The following is a 27,876-nucleotide window of genomic DNA, read 5'->3' on the forward strand; positions in this document are numbered from 1 at the left end:
ATCAGGGAAGAAAAGGAAATAAAGTTTTCTAAAAAACTGTAATAAAAAGATTGAAAAGTCTGTGTTTACTGCAGCTGCTTGACAGTCCACACTTGTTGCCAAATGATAGCAAATGACTACGTGGGAGATTATGTGGATAACTATGGACACTAGAAGGAAAATAGCTAAATTTGGGGCAGAAGTCTGGCAGGCATGATGTGGCAGTTGGTGACAGCGTACATAGAAGAGAAGGAAGGATGACACGTGTTATCTGTTCCCCTTCTTTTTTACTCAGTTGGCTGGCTTTTGCTCACTGTGGAGGGTGACCGCAGACTCATGCAGGCATCAATTTACATTTGGTTCATATTTTTGAGGTTGTCTTTGCAGCCACAAGAGGCAAAAACTATTTTCTTTTTGTTTTAATTAATGAAAGCTGAGAATCTGGAGTAAGGGGAAAAATCTGTAGCACACTGTGCTACTACAGAAACTCCGAACACACAGGGGCCACGAACACGGGGCTGCAGCAGAGGCAGGCACAGCTATTCAACCTGCATAAATAAGTTACCAGCAAAAGGGAAGGAATGAGGACTAGAATAAACTCCCCTCCTTTCTAGCAGTGGAAAGATGACAGTGGATGAGGAAAGGCTGGACTCTTTCTTCCATGTCATGACTATTTTTGGCAGGAGAGATGCTTGCAGAGCTCTCGCCTGTGTTCAACACCCAAAAAAGAACATCGTCGGGACCAAGCAACTGCAGCAGCCCTGCTCCCAGTCATTTATACCACATGCTGACATACAGCCTTAGCTCTCATTTCAGCACTTTTGTGGAGGAAGATTTCACACTTCAAAATTATAACTGAAACCTGATACAAACTGACTTATCAAATTAATACTAGCTAGTATATATTCCATACCTTACTATAACATTTTTTAGCAGAAAAACCAACAGATGGGACTCGTTTTCCTAAAATAATGCTAAAAGGATTCCAATCTATCTTACTAAGTTAGAGCGAAACTGATTTTTTGTGCCAAATGGAAGAAACATCTGAAAAAAATGACCAGTGACTACATTATCGTTATACTTGCAACCATTTACTGAGAAACTGGAAGCACAAGAAATTCAGTGTAATGGTGTCCCAGAGTACAGTGCACATTACTGTGCACACCCTTTCTTCTGTCACAAGTACAAAAAATGCTCACTGTAAATCTTAAATTCTGCCTGCCTGTCAATTAACTAACTTTAAAAAAAAAGAAAGCTCAGCTAAAAGTAAACATTCAAATACCACAAAAGAAGAGAAGAGTTTGCCCCAGAAGAAGTGTTAACAACAACCTATCCTTTGCAGGCTTTGCAAACCAGAAAATCAACATTATCTCAAATTTTGCAACACAAAGTTGCAATATATATGTGTATATATATGAAATTAACAGAAGCTTCAAGTATGCTCCTCATGTCCTTGCTACATCTTTCACAAACTTGAGTATTGGCTGTAAACAAGAAAATCACCCAGAAGTGTACTGCTAGATGTGATGTCACAGTTTGCTCTCATTTTGGAAAAAAAACCACCACCATTTCTTACAAATGGACCCTAAAATTTAATCTCAATTTGTGTCCAATTACTTTGGGATTCATTCTTTCTTTTCTGCACCTTTTTGCACAGTGAAGATAACATTATAATACCAAGAGCCAACTCCCTTTACACTATTCATCAAATCATTCGCTGTGGAAATGAGAAATTAACTCATTCAAGTTAAATTTATTTTAAAGGCATACCCATTAGTTCTGCTGATTTTTTCTGTCAAGAATTCCATCTGGAAACATACTTAGAAGACAACAGCAATTTTTTAGGACCAGCCTGAAACATTATATGATTCAATGGAAAGGAAATAAAGCTGCTCTGAAGAAAGTTTTGTCTGTTTTTTGGCAGTGACAACGTATCTAATCAGCCAAGCTCTGACGAAACTATTCCCATATGAACTTCCAAAGGAGCCCTATGAAGCTACCCCAAAATTTCCCTTAGTTCTCACATACTCCCAAATACCAGTGTTCGTGTCTGCTGCTGATTAATACAGGACTCCATTCCAGAATGCAATTATCACATTGACCTTTTGCCACGGTAGAAAGGAGCAAGCCTATGGGTCTGTGTTCTATAATCACATTTTTGTCCTAATTGTTGCCTTAACACACACAGGCTTTATACATAGGCCTGGAATCCAGTCTAGATATTGCCCTTTATTGAATTTCAGAGAACGTCCAGTAACAATGTCATTATAGTGAAGAAATGTTTTCATGACACAGTAAAGCCTGGATGAAGAAGTTGTAAAGAATTCTTTACCACGCAGTCTTTGCCAAAAGTATACTCTAAGAATCCACATTGACAGTGTTACCCTCTCAAGTTCCACCTTCAAAGGTTATTCACTGCTTTCTGAAAATAAGGGGAAAGTTTTTAATGGGAGATGAAAAAATCTTTTGAGGTTGTGAGGAATGGGCGTATACAGCCGAAATACTTATGTACTTACACATCACCTACACTGTTTCAAAGCTTTTTAGAACTAGCAAAGCAAGAAGAAAACTCAAAGCCACCAACAGTTGTATTGTGGACATAATTTACCTCTGAACTACTCTGATGATTTAAGCTTTCTGTAGGTCTCAGTAAACTGGAATGTGAGGTTTTTAGGATTACCATTTTTGCCACTGCTGCTTTTTAGAATTAAGCACGCATTAGTGTTTTCAACCGACACCAAGGGTCTTGAGGATACTAGATCCTTGTTCCAATGCTTGCTGGGGTCTGCACTCACCTGTAAACATTTTTGTAACAGCTTTGCTCTGCTTGCGGGCAGAACATAGAAGGAGCAACCAAGGAGGGAAGAACTCGAAGTGGCCAGCCAACAGCTCCGCTATCGTCCCAGATAAGCTTGTAGAAGTCTGTTCACCCTCGGAAACGTTGCAGCCCTCGTCAACTGAGTCTACAAGCAGGAAGAGGCTCTGCTGAGGGGGCTTCATTCCCAAAAGAGGAAGCAGAATGCACCTGGAAGGAACGTGAAACAAAAACAGTCTTAGATTTAATAATGTATTTATTAACTGTCACATAATCATTAAATTAAAGCTATGATCAACCTAAAAGGCAAAGCTATTTTTAAATAAGCTAGGCAATCTTCTATATGGTTACCACAGAAAATATTGAGTTAGACTGAAGTAACTAAAGATAGCTTGAATAGTCTGTGATGTAATTCTTGCTTAGGCAATATTACATTTTAATTAACTTACATTTTATAACAATACTTTAAAACAATGTAATATGGTTCAGAGCCCATTAGAATACTTTGAAAAATTTTGTTTTAGTAAGACAGAAACTGCTTGGCCTAAAATTTAAGAAGTTCATTACTGTTGTCTGTGTCAAACCTGCTATTATTGCTTATCGGAAGCTAACAGTGAATGATAGCTGGTCATGAAATAAAACCCTAAATAAAAGACATCTGAAACATCAAAACTCAGAGTCCATGTCTGAATGAACAAGTTTTACAAAGAACAGAATTTCTGCACTTGTAGTACCATAACTTAACAAACGAAATGTAAATTCATTTAGTACCAAACTGAGGCTGGCGAGGTATTACTTTTTATTTCTATTGAAATTGCCATGTTCCCATTACCAAAAAAGGATTATCTGCATTCTCAGGACACCAGCATTTGTACTAATGCATCTCCACAGCTAATAACCAGAGTTCTGGTCTCATATTTACATGTATTGTTGCAATCTTTAATGGTACTCCTTAAAATATATATAACTGCGCTTACACGTAACTGTCACGTGCCTATCTAGTATTTCCATGCTGCACTACTATTTTGGGGGATGCTCCATTTAGGCTCTTAATTCCCACTGACTAAATTATCTTTAAATACATTTAACAAATAAAGTTTGATTTGACAGTAAAAAGACTCAAAAATGAAATGAGGAATGAAAAAAAAAAAAGTGACTATTTCCACTCTTTTGCAGACTTATTATCTGCATGTGTCCAGATGGCATCCACATTGTAAGTACTTTTTGTTTTACTCAAGGCCATAATAATCTTCTTTCATTTGTTTTACTGAACACATTTATCTTCAGAATACTTTGGCCAACACATTAATTATTACCTACCAAGCATGCAAATTAGAACACAGGCAAATCTTGCCTGTTAATGGAAAAACACATCCAGAATCAGAAATGATTCGTAAGCACTGCTAATAGAATATTATTTTCTGGTTTTCTGACCAAGAAAAAGACAAAAGGCAAACGCAGTGATGCATCCCCGATAGTAACAGCGGGATCGAGCAGAGCCAGCTATGTGGTTGATTCCAGCTGGATGAAATGTTCCCAAAGGTATAAAAAGGAAGTAAAAATACTGAAAGCATTCTGAAAGTTTTCAGCATTGAATGGATTTAAATCCCTAACACTGGCCTCCCATTTTTCCAGATTCACAAACCTACTTCAGGTTCTTTGGTACTTCAGGTACTTCAGGTTCTCTGGTACCCCCAAAGCCAGCCACTATCCAGAAGATGCCTGCAGTACAACTAAAATCACTGCTCACCAAGACGGGAACTTAAGCAGCTACCAACTTACGGGGCAGGAAATTAAAGTAGCCGTAAGGTTAAAATTGCTTTCTAAAGCGACGCCAACCCCACAATGAAAGGAGGTAGTTGAAATGACCACATTTTCCAGCACTTCCCCCAGCAGAATGCCGCCTTGCCCCCTCAGCTATTAACGTCAAGGCATTTTCTCTGCTACGTTTCTCTTTCTATCAAAACCAATATTCCTCTCACATCGGTCTCTGCATGAAATTAGTTTTCAAGAACAAATGTTACTTTGAGATGTGATAAAATGGTAATGGTATCTTGAAATAAAATCTCACCTAAAATTTGAGTGACCCTCCCCAAATGCCTACAAAATACCTTGGGAGCATCTGATGATGTTCTTGTGTTAGTACTTACCTGGTGGGAATACCAAGAAAAACTAATTTATTCTGCTGGATTCCTACAGTATGCAGCAGTTGGCTGCAGCAGGTCAAATCAAAAAGTTCATCCTGCCTCCAAATAAGAGCAAATGTCTAAGGAGTAATGTAATAAAAATAGTGCAAGCACTACACCACATCCTCTCAGATCTCTCCCAGACTGCAGCAAACAGTGGCTGCAGGTTCTGAAACTTCACTTCCACTAGGAAAAATGTATGTATATATGCATACATAAAATGAGGCATGATGCCTTCAACAGGCTTACAGCTATTTTTGAAGTTTAAGAAGCTATTTATTAGAAGCATGGCATTGACAAGACGTTGATAAGGCGTTCTGTGAAAGTGCCCTTAGGAGCCATTTGATAAACTTCTGTTCTGTCTAGACTTCTTGTATCTCTGGGTTCAGGGTAGATGCCAAATAACATAACAGGGAAATTCTTCAGAGATGGTAAGTCTCTGAAGCCAGAAGTCCTGTCATGTTTACCATAATGTGACTTAGTAATCCCCTCTTCCCTGCAGTATCTTGCTTGCATATGAAAATTACATCAATCAACACAGAATTAATTAAAGGACTTCCGTGAATGGTGATTCATCTACAGATTGCTTGATTTGCACAGTGCCACTCAAAAGATGAGAAGCTGATTTCCTTTACCTTCTGAAAGGATAACAACAGCCTTATCTTTAGAACTTTTACATCCAACACAGGTATTAAAATGGTTCTCATTACATGGCAACTCCTTGCTACAGAGTATTTCTGAAATAGAAATCTGGATTTAAAACACTAAAATGCATCACTCTGTAAAAATACAAAAGTTTTAGAGAAAACAGCATAATTAGGTATCTTAAATGACGGGATTCATCTTAATGGCAACGTAAGATAATGACCTATTTATGCAGAGCTGAGACATTTTCTGTGCTCTCGAGCAAACCAAGTTCTCAGAACAATGAGCCGTCCCACAGAATTCTTCAGGACTGCTACCGAATTGACCGAACCCACGCAAATTTGATTTTCCACATATGGAAGGAATATATAACAGCAAGGCTGAAGTGCTGCATATGATTATCCTACAGATTTTTAGCCTGGATCCACAAAAATGCTGAGCCACAGCAGAACAAAGTAGCAGGATAGCGGCGGTGTCCACAAAGACTGAAAAGAGAGTCCCAGTGGAATGCATATACTTGTTAAAAAACAAAAAAGGAAATATGCCATGTAACAATGGCATGTTAATGTAACAATGATGAATGAGCAGTCCTAGAAGCAGAAGGAATGATAAAGCTTCATTTCTTATGAATGTGCCCTGCATCTGAATGACTCTGGTGTATCGGAAAGTCAGAGTTATCAAAGAATGTAAGTGGGGACGCATCTGTTACAGCACGAACAGAGCTTATCCCTCAAGACCCCAGAAGGGTCCCTTTTTCTCTAGCCAGCTGCCAGTATTCACTACTGGCAGACACACAGAGCAATTGTACAAAACTCATCTCCTGGGCAAACCAGAAGGAGCAAGCTAGGAAGAACAAAGATCAAGTATTTGTCTGAGTTTTTGCTACTTTTGTCTGAGTGTTTGCTACTTTTACCAAAAGACAAAATATTTCAAATTTCATAACGATACAAATGAATTTGGACATTCTGTTTAACTGCTACTACTGTTCTTACATTTATTTTTCTACATCAATATGACATTTCTTCAAAAGTTGCCTTTTGAGACACTTCCTTGCCCACACTTTATAGCTGAGCACTTGTATTTTAGTTACAGCCACTGACACCATGACAAACCATCAGAGAAGTACATGTGATATACATAATGTATAATGGGTATAATATGTAACATCTACAAGCTTTTTTCTTTTTGAAGAAGGCTTTTAAAAAACAGGCAACATACTTATCTTGCACATATTCAAAGAAAAAAAAAGCTACAGTTAGGGAGCCAGCTTCATGCAGACTAATGACTGGGGATGCACATTGCCCTCTAGCAAGGTGGTATGCACCATTTTGCACCGTGAACCTGATATTGTGTAGGCAGACCAAAACCCTAGCATCTTCACCTGTGTTACAGAGTGAAGCCTACTGCCCTGTTCCAAGCTTTGCTGTTACTTTTGTTAAACCTGCGGTGAGCCTCTGAAGCGGTGCAAATGGCAACAGTGCAGCATGGTGCTGGCAAAAAAACAAAACAAAACAAACAAACAAAAAAATACAGCTACAGGACACGAGCCCAAGACAAGGAAAGCAGTTCTTCCCATAGTGATATTTCCAAATGCTGCTAAACGCTCTGCAGTGATGCCTACTGATGTCTGTCTGGCAAGGCTGCTATTATATTCTCCTTCAGCAAATCTGTCTCCTCCATTCTGTTACGAGTTTTAATATTTCATTAAATTGACATTCTTCTACTTGAGAGCACCAGCACCCTTGCTGCAGAGATCTCTACATACTCTCTTCGGAAGACTGCTGGTATTTCAAAAAGGAAAGCAGCAGACATTGCCAGTGAGACAGTCTCCTTGTGGTATTTACAGTTAAGCTGATACTAATGCTACATCACTTGCATCTACTGTGAGTCACAAGAAACCATACTCCCAGTAGGTGATCCCACAGAGTACCGGGAAGTATCTGCCAACTTCAGAAAAACACTTCCTTGAGGATTGCAAATATCCACTGAAAAAAAAAAAAAGAAACACGCCATAATACATTGAAAAAATAGGTTTGGCAAAGGTGGAGCTGATTAACTGGTATCAGCAAAGTTGTACTAAATTTTGTCTGAATTTATTGTTCAGTGGGCAAAAACTTGCCAACAGAACCTCATAAAACATTCACCTTACTTGAAAGGCAGCACACAGTGCTGTCCTTGCTGGGATAAGAGTGCCTTGCAGAATTTGTTAAACCTTACTGACTTGTACGTTTGATCTAAAGAATCATCAAAGATTAAAACAATTGCAAAAGATGCCTATATATATACTGGATGGATACATTTATATAAATGTATATACATAAGAAGTTTAATAATACCCAAGTGTATAATAAAGCGGACATTTTTTCTCACTAGTCTCAATCTTTACAAAAAGCAAGTGATCTTTCTCCTTATGGGTGACTTACACCAACATGATATATCACAGCAGTTTGCTATGCAATTTTTAAGATGCTCATTTCCATTTATGTTGTATCAGAAAATAGAGGAAATGAAGTACATCATCAATGAAACTGTAAGTAAGCCAATTAAGTTTTCTTTGCAGTAATTTTTGTCAGCAACATAAGAAATTGTTTTGATAAAAATCATATGCAGCAGCCCAGCTGGAATCCCAAGCACAGTAAGCAGGAACCCGATGCTGTCTCTGCCGGCTCTGAATTAGGTGTAGCAGAAGCTCCATCTTCCCCAGGGCACACCTGAAAGGAATTACATTATACAGACACTGCAGGGGGAGCCCAAACCACCGCAAGGTACCTAAGGATATCTAAGGGCAAAAAGCTGCAGGCAATGGGGCTTTTATGAGTTCCACTGCTTATGGAATAAACATAAATGCTTTAAAATTTAAAATTCACTTTAAGAATAGAAAACATATTGCAGAATTCCAGATTTTATCATCTGTACTTACAAAATTTCCACAAGTGACTGCAACACCCCAGCTCGCTCCCAACTGTCTCACGAGCCCATTTGTATATTATAATCCAGTGGTCGGCTAGCAGACTGTAAACTGTTAAAACTGTGTCCCATGGCTGGTAATTTGCATTTAAAAGAATGAAGCCAGTGAGGATAAAGCTGTTAAACATTGTTAGAGACTTCAGCAAATGCATACATAAGCCAGGAGCTGAATTTTTCTCTCTTTTATTTTCCAAACTGCATAGGAGGACACAGGTCACAATAAAAGAGGCAAAGGTAAATTTCACTTCTAATAAAATTGACAATTCCAGCTGCTCGGCTGATGAAATATTAACCTCTTCCTGAGACTTTCAGCAGCAGAATTCACGCAGGGGAAAAAATAGACACAAAAACCGTTATCTTCCCCAATTACTTGCAGTACTGTTTATAGATTAGTGAGCTCTACTTTGTCCTGTGACAAGGCTTTTGTGTGTTACGGACCACTGACAGCAGCAGCCCACTTACCTGGATCGTGAGGCATCCTGACAAATGATTACACCGGTTCTGAATTACAGGTTGCAGCAAAATTCTGATGGTAAAGTCCAACAGCTGCTCCCTGTCAGAGCGAAGTTACCTGCCTCGATTTTGTGTGCACACCTGCGTACATACTTACTCATTTGGTCAGATGACTGAGGTAGCTGTTCTGTCACTTTTCAGCCTGATAAAAGCATGCCTGCAAGTGATTACGACTTTCTGACTAAGTGCAATACAGGAATTATACACACTCGTGGACTACAGCGTAATCCAGATTATTGTTTTAAGTGAATTATTCATTCACAGGCTGCACAGAAAGGCAAACCAGCTCTAGCAGTTCTAACCAACTGAATGTAGTCTCACGAAAAAAGAAAAGCTTTATGAGGCAAGGAAGCAGAAAAAAGGCAGAAAGTAGAAAAGAAAAAGACACTGAGAATCGCTCATTAGGAAAGCTCCAGTGCATGCATGTAGATTTGGGGCCTGGGCTTTTCAGAGTGGAGAATTAGAAACAGCAGGCAAGGCTTGCTGTGCAATTCAGTACCTGATTCTGCAGTGTCTTCTGGTAACCTGAATTTTATCTGTAATTGTAAAGCAGATTTGTAGTCCCACAAGGAGAGCACAAAAGCTAGCTCCAGGGTATCCAGCCTGACAAAAGCAGAGTTTATCATACAACCAGCACCATCAGTCACACACAAACAGGGTGTGCTGGACCCCTATGTATTGATTAGAGACCTCCTACTGTCTCATACAAATAACATAGGTGAGTTTTTTTTTTTTTCTATAAAGCACTGGCAGCCAGTGGATCTACTCGCAGATTTGCTAGATAATTCAGAAAATATAATCCATAAGAGCAAATATTTTAACTGTATTAGTTGGACTGCCTAGAACAGTTTGCACACAATTCAGATATTAAACAAGAAAGACAACTGTGGCTGAAAATCAGTCACATCTGCTACCACGAGCAGGTTGACTCTTTACATATTTTTAAACAATGTATTCGCCTCATGTGCTTACATACACAGTATGTTCTGATTACTCAGAATCTGACATACGAAAATCAGTGTCCCTACCAAAGGCACAGAGAAGGAGCGTACAGGAAACCCTGCAAAGAATTTCCTGAACACGCAGTATGGAAAAGGAATTTATTTTGTACAAACTCCCAGACCTATTTTTCAGTGATTGAGGCCACCTAGGCCACCTCCCCGCACACGGCTGGAGCAGTGACAGCCCTCGTGCCGACGTGCAGCAATCAATGCTCTGTCTCCCCTAGCAATCTGTTCTGGTGCTTCAATAGCCCTGCAGAAGGGAAGTCTTCCCCTTCCCCACTTGTCTAACCTTTAAGCTCTTGTGCTACCGCCAGTGCCCTGTGGATCCAAAAGCCTGTCGTGGCCAAAATTTGGAACATTTCCCTCCACTCAGTCAGCCAGACCACTGAGGAGCCAGCACACTGAAGAGACAGACGGATGCAGGACAGACCTCAACAAAGCCCAGCACGATGTGCCGTGTCCGATGGAAAGTGGACTACTTACTGACAGCTGCTCCTTAGGTACTCAAATCTTCCTGCACATAGCCCAGTACAGATCTACCTGCAACACAGCCTGGTTGCACGAGCATCATAAAGATAGCAAAGCCTTTCTGAAGTTGAAATGATATTTACGGTTAGCCCTTCCCCACTAGTACTATTGTTGTCTTCTATAGGAAGAAATTAGATCAGGTTTGTCAAAAACAAACCACGTCATTCCACGTGAGCCGGTGCTTCAACTCTTATCTTCCAGCTGCTTGCAAATAGTTTGATTATTTGTTCTGGCATTTTGTAGGCAACTGACAATGCCTACACTTTCCCAATGCCTTTCTGTCCCTCTACAAAAAACGGCATCTTTTTCTTTCAAGTCCAAATTTTCCACCATCCCAAAAAAGATAACCTGTCCTTTGAAGACCACCAGTAACAACTCATAGACTGAACGGTTTGAAAACATCTCACCTACTGTCTTTTTTTGTTTGTTTTCTTCTGTCCATGCTATGCTTATCTGTAATCTTACTTCTTTGTTGCTAGTTTTAATTGTTGGCTGTCTGACTGCAAAATGACTGCTAAAAAAAGGGGTGGGAGGAGCAATATACACAACCACTGAACACTTCAGCTTTCTCTGTGCTATCACTATTTCCTCCCCTAGGAACCTTGGACCAACGCTTGGTGGATACTGTCATTTTTCAGCTAACACACGAAATCATTTCCTATCACCAAACAAAACGAACCTTCCAAGAAACATGAACAAAGCCTTGAAGTCTCAGTTTTGCCCTCATTTTCATGTTACTCTTTTACATTCATATTCAGCAGTTGATCTGCTTTCTGTAGACTTTGTTCCTGGGCTTAACACATGAATGACAAGGAGCTCAGTTTCACTGAACTGGACATTTAATGTACTGCTTTGAGACTGTGCTGTTCTTTCCAGCTAATTCCTGTCATTCTTTACACTTGTCTTCACAAGATCTTACCCACAAATTATCTGAGGCATAAGTCCACCGCTTTTAGTTTGTTCTTCCTTTTTCTCTTCTAAACATCACACATTTAAGATCATTTCATAGTCACCATCACCAAAAGCTGCCTTTCTATTTTCTCAGCTAGTTCTTTGCAATCTGCTTGGAGCATATTTTTGTCTCTCCACTAGTCTTCTCCTCTTTCACCTTAGAAATACGGTCACTAACAGATTCTTGTTTCCCAGCTGATGCTCATCTCCAATTTGTTATAGCAATTCAAATTTTTCAACTGCATCGACATTCTCATCCAAATCCTTGCTTCGGGTAATTCCATTTATTCTTTTAAAGAAGCTTTGTTTACTTGATCTTGCTGGTTTGATAGAGTAAAACATTCACATTTTAGGGAAGACATGGTTCAGAGGTGAGGGAATCTCTCCATTGCTGACAACTACTATACTTTGCCAATGCAAATAAATTTTAAGACATACAAGATGGTCTGGTATGGGAGTTTTATTTATAGTCAGTAAAAATAACTTTTTTCTACAAACCTTTAAGTAGATATCATATATGCAAAACCATCCCCAAATGTAGCATATTGCTTTATTCACAGACTTTATAGTAGCTTTAGTCTATTCTAGAACTCCAAGCAAGTGTATGATACAGAAAGTAACTCCAAAACAAGTTACATTTTTTTTAACATACCAGTCACACAAGTTACCCTGAGAGATCTTTAATAGTATTTAAATCAACCTTGACTGTGTACTAAGATTTCCAGTTCTGCCTGTTTATACCCCATACCTTTTTTCCATCAGTATAAAGACACCTAAGACATTTGATTAACTGCCTCTCTCATCCTCCTCTTTGTCCGTCCCATGACCCTATATCAATACCCCTATTTCCTCTCCTCCTCCATCCCCAGTTTTTGAGCCATTATCTAAGATGCTGTTATTTATATTTACCCCTGGGATTTGTCATCCACCATGTGTTGTTTAAAAGATCTCATTTGTTAGGGTCAAAACCACTGTTTTTGCATTAAGCATCGATTACATTCTCATTGCTTCTTTCCACAACTCAATCTCTTTAAATTAATTTAAAAGAAGGACATCAAAGAAACTGCATTTTATATCAAATGTATGAGATGAAAGCATCAAATCAGACTCCCTATAATCTGTTATTAGTTGAAATGAGAGAATACCCATTCTGCACTTTATTTTTTATACCTGTAAAGTTAGGATAATGGCTTTGTAAATATTCAGAAGTCTATGACTGAAATGAAACAGGTAGGAATAGGGTACCATAATAAGAAAAACTAACACATTTATATATGCAACAGAATATATTAAAATTGCAAAGTTAGTTTTAAATCATTTATGAAATGAAAGGTGCAGCAAAGTGAAATATAGTCTTTTCAGTTTTCCTCATTAACTATTTGGTCCCTTAGTCATAAAAATTAACCTCTATTTGTTAATCAAATATAGCTTCTACTACAAGTAGTGTTATCTGAACACATTAATATACAACTGAATATAAATTCTTGTAGCTTAACAGGCATTTTAAGTTGCTGGTATTATTCTGTTTTGGAGACAGACAAAATCCATTTCTTTCTTGCATCTCAATGTATGCAGAACATAAACAACTGAAGAGACAGACCTGCTTTCCATGTACAGGACTGTATTTGTTGACATGAGAGAAACGCAAGCCACAAAAATTGAAACAAGAAATCCCAACAGATGGGACAGGTAGAAAACTGCACTGGATACTTCAAGTGTGTGGCTTTTGTCAGGCTATATCCTAGGTTACTGTCCAGCCAGTCATATTTTCTATTATTCCATGACTTTGTAACAAAAGACAACAGCATGATGCAGATGATACAAAACCAATCACAGTTATTACTCCAGTTAAGTTTGACAATCCTAGAGTTAATTAGATTTTTCCTATACATCTGATTTGAGAAGATAAGAATGCATTACTGATTGGGATGTGCAGAGAAGAGGAGCTGCAGGAGCAAGCTGTTTCTTCAGAAGAGAGGGGTCTTGAATTGCCTGCCTGCTGGAACCAGGATAAACGACAAAAAATGTTTTGAAATCTCGGTCCTTTCCTAGTCAGGTTGCTCCGGACCTGCCTTTCTGATTTCTTGCGCGGCATCGTAAAACACCCCATGCTTCAACTGCTGCACTGATCACAGGATTATACTGTCTAACCTCATTTCCAGAAAATCCTCTGCACAAATACCAGATGAAAAGCTGTAAAGATCCTACCTTACCAGCCATGCACTTAGGACAGCTTTCCTTCTATATTTGCATTACACCATGAATCTTCTTCCATCTTATTTTCTCAAGTCAAAAGGATTCTCCTAACCTTTAGATGCACTGTCTTAGTTGAAGAGGCAGCAGAGAGAGAGCAGCTTTCATGTGTCCCATTCAAAATTATTCTCCCCATATTCCCTGAAGCAGAATCCAAAGCGTATGTTCCTCTTGCATCATTCAGGTTCCATATATGAATTACCTGGTGTTTTTTTCCCCCTCTCCCAACTCCAGACTTGACTCTCTTAAACTCCCTCGACTGTAAATCTCCTATCGATCCTTTCTGTATCTTCTTTGTAATTTACTTTCAAAAACCACTGCCAGGTTAGCACCATGTGAACATGATTCTATTATCTCGCAGCAGTGATGCATTTATCCTTGGAAGCAATTCTAGAGCTTTGTATTTAGTAAGATCTATTTTTAACCTTAACTAAAATAGACAATGTGAAATAAATTAATAAATAATAAATAATAAATAAATAAATATCCTTTTTTTTTTCCCCATACCAATTTATACACCAACAAAAAAGTTCACTGTGGATAGCAACTTTATCATGAATTAAAAGAGAAAGTGGCAACTTATCCCAATAGTTTGTAACATCCTTACCTGAATTCTTTGCCTGGCTATTTAAGTTTCTATCTGGTAGAGAAGGCAGAGCTAATATTCCTTTCCTAACTTGGGGCAATTTATAATCATGTTAAGACAATTTCTCTTTCTACCTATCGGCTCTGCTTGACCTACAAATACAGCTTTTTTCCGCTGTCCTGTTGAAGTCTGCTTCATGGAAGCAGAGAGAAAGTATAGACACTAGTGATTTGTGCCACTGCAGGCGACCTAGTGCAGTTCAACCAAGATTTTTTAATTAGGTGCTATGAGACTGAGGTGATGTTGTAATCTGTTTCTCAACAGTTTTTGCTCATGAGGTTCATTCATTCCCACTTGTTACTGTCATCTCTATACTGCTCATATTTCCCTTACCTAATGAGATCTTCTGAAAAGTTTTCTGTTTCTTCCCAGACAAGTCTATGATTCTTCAAATAACCTTAAGTAAGATGCTGCTGTAACACTCCCCTAACCTCTTCCATCTGCCAAGATAGCACCGACCTTTAACACAGGCTCACTTCTGTGCGAGATGGGTGCCCTTTTCTCCTCCTCTTCACATGCCCCACTATTGCCAACTACCATTAGTACATGGGAAAAGCAAAATAACACTGAAAAGGAAAAGACATCACAATGACCCCTGGACTGAAGGTCCCTGAACTCAACATGATACAAATCATGTATGATCCTTTATTCCCACTCCTGCCCATTTAAAAACAGTATCCAAAACTGATCCAAAAAGTATCATCACCTTCTATCATGACAAAGACATTTTGGTCTTTCATATGAAGGCAGAAGCAAATACACACCATGGAGACAACTTTGATTGCAACTGATTTCCACTGTTCACTCCATCAGCTATGTAAATTTCCCTATTTTGCTTTCTTCTCTTGATCTCATTTGCAGTTCTTCTTTCATGCTATCCTACCACATTTTGATGTCATTCGAGCATATCAGGAACCCACACACCTACATTCTTTGCAACACTTCCTCTGCAACACCTTTGAAATAAGGATTGGGTTATATATATATATATATATATATATATATATATATATATATATATATAGGTGTTCGATACATATTTTTTTCTAAATCTCACTCACCCTAATTATTTTTAAGCAGTAATTCTTCAATCACTGACTGTTTCTCCATCAACTAAAACACAGCTGCTCTTAAAGCATGGGGAAGGTTTATGAGCATTCCCAGTGCATTGCACACATCATCACATGGCAGAAACTGAAACCTCTTCAATGCATGGCTTCACTAACACTTTCAGAAGGAGATACTTCAATACTATCTTTTCCCAGTATATTAGACACACTAAGTCCTTTCTACTTCACAATCCTCCAAATCCTTTTCATTTTTTTCATTAAAAAGGAAAAAAAGAAAAGAAACTTAAACCCTTGCACAAGCTATGACCATGTGCATAGAAAACAGGAGGGAAGGGAAATAATTAACAAGTGAGAATTGCTATGAAGGTCCATCTAACTAAACAGCTTATAGGAAAACCTGCAAGGTTTAAGACTGAGCCACATAGATTAAAGGCAAAATGTTAATGCCTATAGAAGTAGAAGACAAAAAGGCCTATGTGAGTTGTCATTATTAAAATGCCTTAGGGAAACTTTCTTATGGTAATTCAAACTGAAAAGGTTAAAACCTTAAGTGGTATTATGTTCAGTCTGTATGCAGAGCTTCCATACAATGAAAGAAGAACATACAACGTGCTCTTGCAGAAACGCGAACTGCTGCGATGTGACCTGCTAACTCCACAGATTTAAGGGAAAAGCCTAAAGAGAAACATGCCACGAAGTGCTTAAGCTTCAGGCAATGCTCAACTTTCTAATAGTGTACAGCGTGAGAACACAGCATTTTTTACGAAAACCTGTGTCGGTAAGAGTCTAAAGCACGTTACCCATTATGTGGACGTGCTAGGAAGTGGAAGCTCCACCAGAGTCAAGATACTCTCCAAACGCTGAGTTTCTGAAATACCAATCCACCTCCTAGAGCTTCAGTTTCACCAAGCAGGAAGTAGAAGCTGAACTGGCAGGTTCTTTTTAACACCTTCTGCACGTTCTTAGAAAAATCTCATTTCTCCCTTCACTCATGAATCACTATGATTTTCCATCACTGTCCTGCCTCTAGTCTAATTTCTGAGTATAAAATAAATCATGTTAGTGAATAATTGAAAAGTAGGCAAACGGTCTATTTACTGGAAGTCTCTGTAATGTACATGACACAAATATGTAAATACCTATAAATTAACAGACCACACGAAAGTGAAAGTCAGCACAGAAACTGTATTCATAATTACTTGAACTGTTGCAACTAGTAAGCTACATTGAAGATGAGCAGCATTTTACCACACATTTAACATTCATCCACTGCAGTTGTTTACATCTTCAAAGCGCACCATCACACAGGAGACAATATTAAAGTTCAGCGTAATAGATTTTTTGGTACTGTTCCTTACTTCTTTCACACAAACTGTCTTGTTCACCATTTTTCTTCATTAGATCTCAAAAGACCTTTTGATCTTGCAGATATCGGCTTACATGTAGCTGCTTCCTATGAAGGATAGTAAGAGGCTCTGTGCTGTGACGGCTGTCTGCCGTTTTAATATTTTAAGTTTCTCCTAAATGATCACTAAGTTTAAGCCTCCACAGCATGAACATCAATCTACAAGGGAGCTAACGAGTAAAACCATTCAATCTTTCTGATTAAACCCATAGAAGTTGGGCTGAAAAAAAAGTTTATTAAACATTTTTTAAATAAACAGTCCCTCAGCCACTCGACGTTGAAGGTAAGAATTTTTGACACCAAGTTTCTTCACCAGAAATCAAATGTTAAGAGCAAATTATAATTGTTCCATTACAGCTGAGTACGTAGTGTCAGTGACAGAGGCACATGTTCCTTAAGTTTTGCCATGACTATGATCGACAGTCTTAAAATTTTGAAGAAGTGGAAAGACTTGAATCTTTTTATGAACCTAGCCCGTAATCACACAGAATTAAGAACCTGTCATGCCAACACTCAGCTTCGGTCCAACACCCTGCTTCAAAATAAGACTTGCACAGGCAGAAGACTACATGGGATGGACCATCAAGATTAAACCTAAAAACGAAAAAGGAGAGGGATAGGATTCAGAAGGCTACTCCAGCTATTTTCCTACATACACTCTGCAAATCAGAAATTTGTTACCTAGAACCCTTTTCTACCATTTAAGACCTAATCGCTTTAGTTTGAAGTACATGGAAGAGGAAGAGGTGGCAGCAGCAGTGATGCCTTCCAGAGAAAAACTGTAAGCAATGCTTCCACACAGCGAGAGAAGGCAACCAACTTTATTCAGAGAGAATAAATACTGCTGTGATCCATTTGTTCCATGAACTTAAGAGAAGGATGATGAGAAAGGTATCACAAAGTACTTAAATTCTGAGGCAATATTAAGCTTTCTAAAATGCTGGAAAGGACTGCAAGGGAATACAGTACCTTCTACAAACGCTCACTGATTATCTGAAATCAGTAACAGTCAATACAATAACAGCAGAAAGGTTTCAGATGTTTGGTTTTTTTTTTTATACCATGTGTACAAATTTTATCATCTTGAATTGAAAAAAATCTCTATACTACTTGCAACAGCAATCAAATCTAATTCTCCTCCTAATTCCCTGAAAAGTAGAAAGAAATGGTACATTCTTCCGTCTCTTCTAGTTTAATCATACAAAATGGTACAATTTCAAAAGGAAGAATGGAAGTTTGTCCCACTCCACAACTCTTTCACTACTCCTAGAAAACAAAAATGAGATGAAGCCCTCCGTTGCTAGAGCCGTGCTTGCACTTCTCCTTTGGCACGTTGTAGGTGCTGAGATCTTGAACAATTCATTGATGCATCAATCACAGGAAATCTACAGAAAGATACCTAACACAAAATGACTTGCCCTCTCAGCTTGCTTTGAACTGAAAATGTTTATGGCCACTGTTATAAGCAGAATTCAATCTCGTACTAGACCAAGCTACTCTGGGCTAGGATCCAACTCGCTTCACGGTTCTAGTCAAGCGTAAGTGAATGACGTCGGAACAGACAAAATTCTGGGAAAGTATGGAAGTAGAATGTTACATATTTACACATCTAAGATATTGCTAATGAAATTTCCCTCTGCATACAGAGAACTTTATTTAGCTAAGGGTTTTTTTAATATCACATTCCTAGGTGTGACCTCTGAGGAAAGACTAACAAGTTAGCATTATGTACCTTAAAGATTAGATGAAAGCAAGTAAGACCTTCACATAAGAAAAAGACTGTCTCAAAAAGAAAAGAAAGAATCTATGCTCAATGTCTTGGAGAATACCATAAGTTATAACAAACTTATAGCAATAGATTACAGCAAGAAAAACTCAGGTTAGACATACGGGAATTTTTTCTGGTAAGAGCAATGAAGCATAAAAGCAGACGAAGCAAGCATCTCTCAGACTTGGTGGCCTCTATCCGGGACAAAGAGAGGGACTTGACTTTCTGAGGTCCCCTCCAAGCCTCCCTCTCTAGGTGGAAGTCAGTTACTTGCACATTTGAACTTTACATGTGGTAAATGAATAAACACGCTGTGAAGTTTAAAACCTTTCTTCTTTAAAGGGTCTTGTAAATGATTTCATTATGTATTTAGATCTTCCTATGAAATGGGCTATAGTTAGTCCTCGGCTTTGTTTCTACCATTTATAGCTCCATGAAATTAGAGTCTGACAAGATCCGTGTGCATGCTACCTTGTAATTGTGGCAAGGCTACAGCTACCAAAATGGTACTGGCGCTGCAGAGGCAGCAGGAAGCCTGTGCAGCAGTGCCTTGCAGACAGCAGGAGGTCAGAGAAAAAGATGCAGACCACTTCCAGAGAGACTGAGACCTGGAAGAGAAAAGTCACGGCATCTCTTTTATACAAAAACATTTGTTCTGCATGATGTTAGCAATTCAGTATTAACTGGTAGAAAGTCCAGCAGCTTTCAAGTTTCCAGTAGCCTGAGATCAAATACCTCTGACTCCAGTGTGCTGCCTCTCAGTTTATCTTTTATTTCAAATCCCTCTAAGTTCATGGTAGAAACAGACTTAACTAAACACATTTAAAAAAGAAAAAAGCAGCCTGAATACCACACACTACAACCTCACCACCTCCAAAGCAAAACAAATATTGCTTATTTTCACAGAAATTGCAGAAATGTGGGTGTCAATGAAACTGTCAAAAGTTACATGTCCTTTCCATGCTTCTGCCAGCTGCAAACAGCAGCACATACTGCAGTTAATTCACTAGAAAGGACAACGCTAAGTTTGTAGGGAAGTATTGAAAACTATCCCCTCTTGCTATCATGGAGTCAGTGTACTCTAATCTCTTGCCTCAGTCGTTAAGGAGGACTTGAAACCTTCTACTAGCTAAAGATAACGTGAAAGTAAATGGTTAAAAGAAAAACGAGAGAAAGAAAAGGAAAGAAGAGGAGTTGGCCCTCGACCTTTCAGATATACTCCAAAAAATGTTTAAGCTTTTTCAATTAAGAGTAGGCTACTCCAAAACAGTGAAAAGCTGACTAATTAATTGCTCAATAAAGTCTACACGATCCATGATAATTATATTACTGGCTTCAAGGATAGTACAAGGAGTTCCAAAAAGAACAGCTTCTTCATGTTTCATCTATCACAGACAACTCATTTTCTGAATCTTCTCCTTCATCTATGCTAAATAAAAGGCAAGAAAAATGGCATTCCAGTACTGCAGATTTAAAGACCCTGGACAACTGTCACAGAACATTTGCCTGTGTTTTCTATAATTTCAGAAAAACAACCTAGAACGCGAAATAAAACTTGTTTCCCCTTATCATTTAGATAAAGGTTAAAGATCTTCTGAACACCTAAATTTCGTAGCTTTCTGATCATATACCACTCTTGGGGGTAGAACAGAAGAAAAAAAATTAGTAGCATGGAAATCCAACACACATAAGGAGGCTGAAGTGGGATGGAAATTCTTGTTAGCATTGATTGACAATCTTACATCATTTTTTTCAGACCAAGTTCTGTTATAAGATTTCTATCACATTGCCAACTATAAAACACCAGAGGTTCAATCCTTCGGAGTTCTCCCACAAACTGGTCAAAGTCACTTCACATAGATAACAGCTATTGGCAGAAGATTTGTTGTACTTTAATGCTGTCCAGACCAATGACTCATGCAAGAAGGCTTTCAATTTTCATCAGTATAAACCACAGTTTCAAACTGACTGTCAGCATAAAACCTCATGTGACCTTTTACACATTATACAATCAGGTCTGTGGATATTTGCATATGCCACAGAACTATAGAACTGCTTCATTCTGTAAATCATCCAATATTATTGGTCATATTCCACTACAGTGCAAATTTATTGTGTACTCAGACACATAGGAAGTACACCACAGGCATACACACAGGCAACAGAAACTGCAACAACCAACAGCAACTTTTTAAGTTTTGGTGTGGATGACTCTTTTCACCTATCTGTCTTAGTTAACTCTCTGGTAGTTTTCTTTTCAAATAAGTAGCACAGATCAGGAGTCAGAAGAAAGTCAGTGCTTGCCTGACAAACAGGAACCATGACACTGAATTCAGCATCACCATTCATGGAAGAAGTAAGTCTGTGGTGTCCTTTCTGCCATACTCACTTTTGGTAAAAAAGATAAAATATCAGCTTGAGAAAATTTCTATTAAGTTCTTATACAGTAACAGATGTTCAGCAGCTTTTATTTTATCCTTCTTTTCTTGGGTCCCTACAGACTTGGGACAGGTAATTGCATGGGAATGCAAACTCCACAATGTAAATAAGCAGAAATCTGAATTCATAGCTTTGTTTTTCCACAGCATACACCTCTTAGATCAGATCATCTTACACTAAAATTATTGTATAGATATAATTTAATACTAAAGTTTAGGATTGCTGCACAATAACCTAACTGACTCAGTTAAGCACGTGAAAAACACCCATGTGCAAAACCTCACAAGATTTGAAGTTCCTTGAGATGGCACGCAGAGGAGAGCAAGTGACTTCGTCCGTGAGAGTGACAGCAAAGCATCTCCACCTGCACCAACCTGCTGGGACATGTAGCAGTTCAGTTTTTAGGGATTTATTAATATCATCTGTTCGCCCAAGGACTACAAAGAATTGAAACTTCTGCTGCACACCACAAGTGAGCTTAGTACAAGCTTGACCACGCGGCGTTATTTAACAGACAGCTGTTCTCGCTCTGAATTTCCTGAAACCAACTTGTGAGCTCTGGTCCTGGATGGCTTTCAAACTCAGAGCACTGGCTGGAAAAGAAATCACTCCGTGGTGTAAACTGGTTCAACACTTCCAGTTCGGTCCACTTTCTGGGCTGTGAATTGACCAAGCTCTGCTTTCCGCCACTAACCCTAGCTGCAGCCCCACGAGGCAGATGTGCCTTCCCCTGCTGCCTGAAACAGTTTAACGCTATTCTCTTTTTCCAAAAAATATAAACCAAGACCTTAAATGCTTTATTAAAAAAAAAAAAAAAAGAAAAAAAAAAGACTAATTTAAATAGTTTCAGTACTAACCATGGTTTGTATCTGACTTCCTCTATTTCCTCGTGGCCCTGGATAACTGACAGCTGCCTGTATTCCTTCCAGTCGCTGGCAGTTATGACCTTGTTCCAACAGAACTGAAAACAACCCCCATTCACAACCTAGTCTGGCAAAATTCAGGTTATTCTGGTTATGATTTTTCTATTTAAATGGGAAAGAATAGCCTAATAGACCTTTTCGTATTAAATGCATTCAGTTTAACACATTGTTTCATCTGCCTTTTGGAGTATGTAATATACTTGGCCATTTCCTTTATACTTTTCTGCTTAGTTTTCACCTAAAATTTGAATGTGAGGCTTCATCGCTCTCCCTTATGTTTAAGTCTGCTTTCTGCTCCAGAACTGCATGGCTGGAGAAGAGAAGTGGCTCAGAAGCAGTGCCGCAACAGCACTTCTTTCTCTCAGCTGTCAGCAACCAGAAATGCTAAATACACTTGTATGTAGCACACCTTCCAGGTCTACAATTCTGTAAGATCTGACCCTGAAAGAATTTTTAGGGTAATTCAAGATTATAAATACGTGAGAAAATTTTAAGAGAAGACATTCAAACAGGAGGAGAAAAGTCTTAACTCTCTGGGTAATCACTTGCGCATGTACCGCTATGACTGCAAGGGTTGCTGAAAACTTCTTTAAAATATTCTTCCCCAAAAGATTCACTCTTTTGACTAATGCATGTTATGTTATCTATAAAGTGACACTTCACAAGGCACCGGAAAGTTCTTCTTTCTCACTATTTCTAGGACAATTAGCACAAAGACCAGAATAGTGTAATCTTGTTTAGCTCTTCTAACGCCAAGACTTTCCATTTTAGGCCATGAGCATGTAGCAGGGCCTGGGGCAGCCGTGCAAAGCAGAGGAAAAAAACTGACAGTGCCTTTCAAGAAAGGTCTGTCCCATCTTCTGCTGAATAAAGAACATTAAAATAAGGTAAAAATCAATGGAGCATTGAGGTGGGGGTTTTATACTGTTTCAGGGCCTTTGCACAGTGTGAAAGGCAATCAGCTGACTTAACTCTTCCTAAGGCTCATTTCCCATTGCAACAACTTAAATTTAACAGGAAGCCTATAAAACCATGCCAGGCTAGAACGCTCCCTGACAGGTCTTAGGAATCATGAAAAATACTTATTTATAGCTTTAGTAAGCATTTCTTCCCTGCTTTATATATTAACAAAAGTGCCATTAAAAAGCAATCAAGGCATTTGGGGGTGAGGGAGTGTCACCAAGTTCCCCGTGTCTGCGGACAGTGGCTGTACCATACGGGCAGCTGAACAAGCTGGCGGTGTTGCTGTCAACAGCCACCTCCTGGTCCCTTGCCACAGCGCTGAAAACTTCAATTGCCAGGAAAGCATCTCGTCCCTAACACCTCATCTCCCTTAAATCTGAAATAGGAAGATAAACACCAGCTACCACAGCTGCTTTGGAGAGCAGGGGATCAGGGCAGGTGGGCAACACAGGACTACAGGAAGGGCCATAAATAAATAAATAGAAATCCTTGATCTAAGCTGATGTACTGCATTGCAAGTACTTTTAGCCTAAACGGTAAGAGTTCACAATCACTGCTGCAAAATTTGAGAAAGGAGATAAGAGTACCAAACGTCGTCATCTCATTTCTCCAGTACAAACCCAAGAATCCCATATAAACACCTAAATACTCAAATAGCCTATCATTAAACCCTGCATTCATAAAGCAGTCTTATCTAAAAAGCTAGGTCTGACTTGCAATTATCTTTTATATTTCTATATTGCATTTTTGTCTTAACATTTCTTAACTCCGTTTCTTCAGAGCAAAGCAGTCATGCTTAGAGCAGAGGCAAGATTCAGGCTCTTACACAGAATTTGCTCTAAATTAGTAAGATTTCTTTGTAATAGACTTTTAAATGTAAACAGGCTCTTATTCACCAGATTAATCCACTTCCATGATTTTAAAAGACTGCCTAAAGCTAGACAGAGAGTCTGCTCTTCTGTTTATAGACACCTAATTTCACCCCATTTTTAGTCATTAGAGATTGAGAGGGCTTAACACTTCTGAAATGAGGGCCTTAATAGCTGCTAGGAGTTGCATCTTCACTTAGCAACAAACAAAAATATCCAGAAATAGTCTCACTTTGGTTTATTTGTTTTGCTTTTAAGACACTACACTGAAAACAATGTAGACCTGCATCCTGTTTATTTACCAGACAAGGATATCACAGCCACCTGAACTGGAAGGTTCTTTTCCAAACCATGACAGTATGATCAAGCGTTACAGTTCAACCTCAGTATTTGTTTACCCAGCCTTAGTGGACAGGAAAAAAATAAAAGGAGATGGGACTTCTTTTTTATACGATGAACATCATCCAGTAAACCTTAAACACCACAGAAAGTTAAGTCACTTTGCAACAGTAAAGAAGGTCAGTTTAACTAACAACCCAGGAAAGTTTCATACCACCAGCAAAATCAGTAGAAGCTCCATTGCTAGAGACAAGCCTTATCCTTTCTGAATTTTCCTTCATAGTGAGCCAAAGGAACAAGCTACTGATAAGACACGTGCTTGTGAATACCATGCTCAAGATGCTAGACTCTTTTAAGAAATCTACAGATCTATACGGTTATATACACCCTCCCTAGTACCCTTAGAGAAATCCAATTCTCAGTGACATACTGAAAAGACTGGTTTGTTAGGGAGCACTTCGTAGTAAGTATTCTCCTTCATTTTAGCTGACAAACCTTCTAAGGGGCAGGACAGACCCTCTTGATGAGTTTCTGATCCACCCAATACTTTTATTTTTGTGTAAGTAGTGATAAAGTCTTGGCAAATCCATCCACATTGTGAGAAGTAACACCAGGAGTTAATGGACATTTTCCTACCACATATTTTTAGACAAAGATAAAACTGGTGTGCTGGATCAGACCCAGAGATCCATTAGTCCAGTTTCCTCTTTGTCAGAGGACAGTATTGGAAGCTTTTCAGAGGGTCCTAAAAGGTCTGTTTCATGTCTATGAAGGACAACTGCCTTACCTTTATGGCACATGAAGGCCACTGACTTCATCCTACCTGTATCCTAGCTGTCATCCGCTCTTAAGTCAATTACTTCAAAGTCTTTCCAAAACCCCAGTTACAACTGAGGATATCATCATACAAATGTAAATAAATTCACTATTAATAGTAAATTTTGTTTAAAAAGCAAACATTTATTTATGTCAGCTATAAGGACAAACTTCATTTTTTCCACAGTGGGTGTGAAAGCTCTGAGAGTAATTCATAGAGATAACAAGCCAAGAGACAACCATGTTTTAAACCATCTATATCGTAGACTCTTTGGAAGCAAAACCTAAATAGAAAACAGTATTGCTTTTTATTTGGGTTTTACTTTGGGTAGGGTTTTCTTGTTTGTTTTTACCTTTTAAATGCTTCAGCAGGGTTCCTCTCACATTCCCCCGGTTGTAAGAGACTTTGAATGGCAGGATCTCTTAGTTTGTCCTCATATCCCTGGATCAGTCCACTGCGGCAGATTTGTGCAACTAAACCTCTAATGAACCCTCCAACACAGAGCGTGTCAGAGTCTTGGGCCCTGCAGAAATGGAAGGCTAGAGCTTGACGATGTAAGCCTCTTTGCAGGTTTGCAGGTGAGCTTGGCCACAGTAACTCAGTACAGAGGGCTGTCTTCCCGCTACCAGGCCCTCCTACCAACAATACACCCCAGGCAGCTCCTTTCCCAGAGACAACACCGGTATTATTCCCAGAATTTGCTACAAGAGATGGTTTGTTGGCAGCACTACCGCTGCAGTTAGCTTTCTCCTGGAGGCAGTGCTGAAGCTTGTGGAAAACCCACTCCCTACAGTAAAACTGCTTTCCCTGCAGCAAGCTGGTTTGAGCCATTTTATAAAGCTTCTTCTCTTGGATTTGTCATAAGCAGCAGTACACCTTCAACATCTTAGCACAAGGAGAAACGCGTTCATTTTGCACAGAAAGATCTTCTGCACAGAACTTGACAGAAGTTAAGGTAATCAGTTAACCTTCCTCATGAAACTGAACAGCCTCTTCTCGGAAAGGGTGTCACTCCATTTGGGTGCTTTATTATGATTAGCATAACAATCACAGTTCAGCTGACATCATGAAGCAGTGTCTGATACCAGCGCTCAACAATACTTCTCCTATGGCTCAAAAGTCCATACAGCTCCATGACTACATCTGTAGTTTATGCAGTTGTGTATGTTCCCAGTATACAGGGGAGACAATACATCTGGAAAAACTGAGGGAAAGCCAGCTTTTCAGTATATACTAAATGCCTTTCAACTCTAGGCATTAATCTCTCTGGATGTAAATCCAGAAAAAGCTGTCCATAATAAAGCGTTCCTTCTGGGAATTTTATACAGAAAGCGATTTTTCTTCAGAGCACTATATACACATCCCAAACACGCGGATATGTACTATTTACTGAGAAATGGTCAGTTTGGACAGAGAACTTTGCAGACAGACTTCTCACATCTGGGCAAGTGTCTGGGAAGTGCTTCGGATTATGGTTTCTTATGCGGTACAGATGACAGGAAAAGAAGAGCGTTTACAACTTCTTATTTCAGTACGTTCGTAAGCGTCTTCTTCTTCGGGAACCGGGATTCTTACTGAACCTGTTCTCAGGTATCTCAATCGCAAGATGTCAGAAGAGACAACATCTTCCCCTAGAGCCCTGAAATAAAGGAGACAGCACTTTTAACCCTACGTGCAAGTCATAATTCAGTCAATTGCAAAGCAGACAACAAAGAGTAAAGTCAATAGCTATTATTCCTTCTATTAAATTAATCCAAAAAGCTCTTTTAAAGAATACTGTTTAAAGGTACGACTAGCCACGTACAAAAACAACCTAAGAAACAATAGGTATGACAGCAGCCGCCCCGATCCCAGGAGCGGGGAGCCCCGCGGTCCCTCCCGGGGTGCGCCGAGCGTACCCCTTTCTCTCGGGAAGGGTCCCCCCAGCCAGGTTTCGCCACCCAGCCCTCCCCGTGCCCAATTCTCCTCCAGCTGGCTCCGGCTCTGGCTGTGCGTGGGGGGTGTTACTTCACACGCGAGCGCTGCCCACGGCTCCTCGCACCCTTCTTTGTTCAGTGCTCGCCGGCAGCAGGACACGGGGCGCACCCGGCGGCCGGGGCTCTCCCCCACCGCCACCCCGGGGCTCTGCCCGCACCCTCCGCAAAGCCCCGTCCCCCCTCGGCCAGCCCCCCCGGCCCCGGGGCACCACCCCGGGCACGCCCCAAGCCGAGCGAGCAGCCGGGAGCCCCCCGCGACCGTGCCCCGAGCCCAGCGCCCCAAAACCCCCCGAAGCCCGCACAAAGCCCCCCCCGCCGCCGCTGTCACCCCCCGCCCTACAACCGCCGGGCTGCCTGGGGGGGGGCTCCCCGCCGCCTCCCGCTCACCTCCGCCGGCGCCCCCAGCGCGCCCCTCCTCTTCCTCCGGGCCGCCGGGCTCCCGCCCCCGGGCGCCGCCGTGCCAGGGCCGCGGCCAGCCCCGCTCCGCGGCCGCCTCAGCCCGCCCGTGCGCGCTCCGCGGCGCCTCCTTCACCCCCGCCGCCAGGCGCCGCCCCGCGGCCCGCCCCGCGGCCCGCCCCCTGCCCGGCGGCCGGCGGAGAAGTAGTGCTGGGCGGAGGGACACGGCGGCGGGGACGCTGTACCGCCCGCCCCCCCCCCCCCCGGGAGGGACGTGTCCGTCCCCCCCCGCCCCGGCGGCGAGACCCTGCCCGCGCGGCCCTGCAGGGGGCGGCAGCGCGGCTCCCGCCGCCGGGGCCTGGCGCCCTGGGGGGAGCGGCGGGGGGCGGAAAATAAATAAAGGCGATGAAACGTTTTAAGTGTA

General features: G+C 40.3%; 1 protein-coding gene across 1 annotated transcript in view; it reads right to left on the reverse strand.

Annotated features, from left to right (window-relative positions):
• The window catches only part of ANKRD50 (ankyrin repeat domain containing 50), a 42,122-nt gene extending 14,521 nt beyond the window's left edge, over positions 1 to 27,601 (reverse strand). Inside the window, exons 1-3 of the mRNA XM_066995970.1 lie at positions 27,444 to 27,601; positions 25,433 to 26,719; positions 2,775 to 3,004 (exon numbers count right to left, since the gene is read on the reverse strand). Of these exons, the coding sequence (XP_066852071.1) occupies positions 2,775 to 3,004; positions 25,433 to 25,911 (709 nt within the window). The 5' untranslated portion in view covers positions 25,912 to 26,719; positions 27,444 to 27,601. The remainder of the gene's footprint in view (positions 1 to 2,774; positions 3,005 to 25,432; positions 26,720 to 27,443) is intronic.
• Positions 27,602 to 27,876: the final 275 nt, after the last annotated feature.

This window comes from Anser cygnoides, chromosome 4 (assembly GCF_040182565.1).
Source record: "Anser cygnoides isolate HZ-2024a breed goose chromosome 4, Taihu_goose_T2T_genome, whole genome shotgun sequence".
NCBI lineage: Eukaryota > Metazoa > Chordata > Aves > Anseriformes > Anatidae > Anser > Anser cygnoides.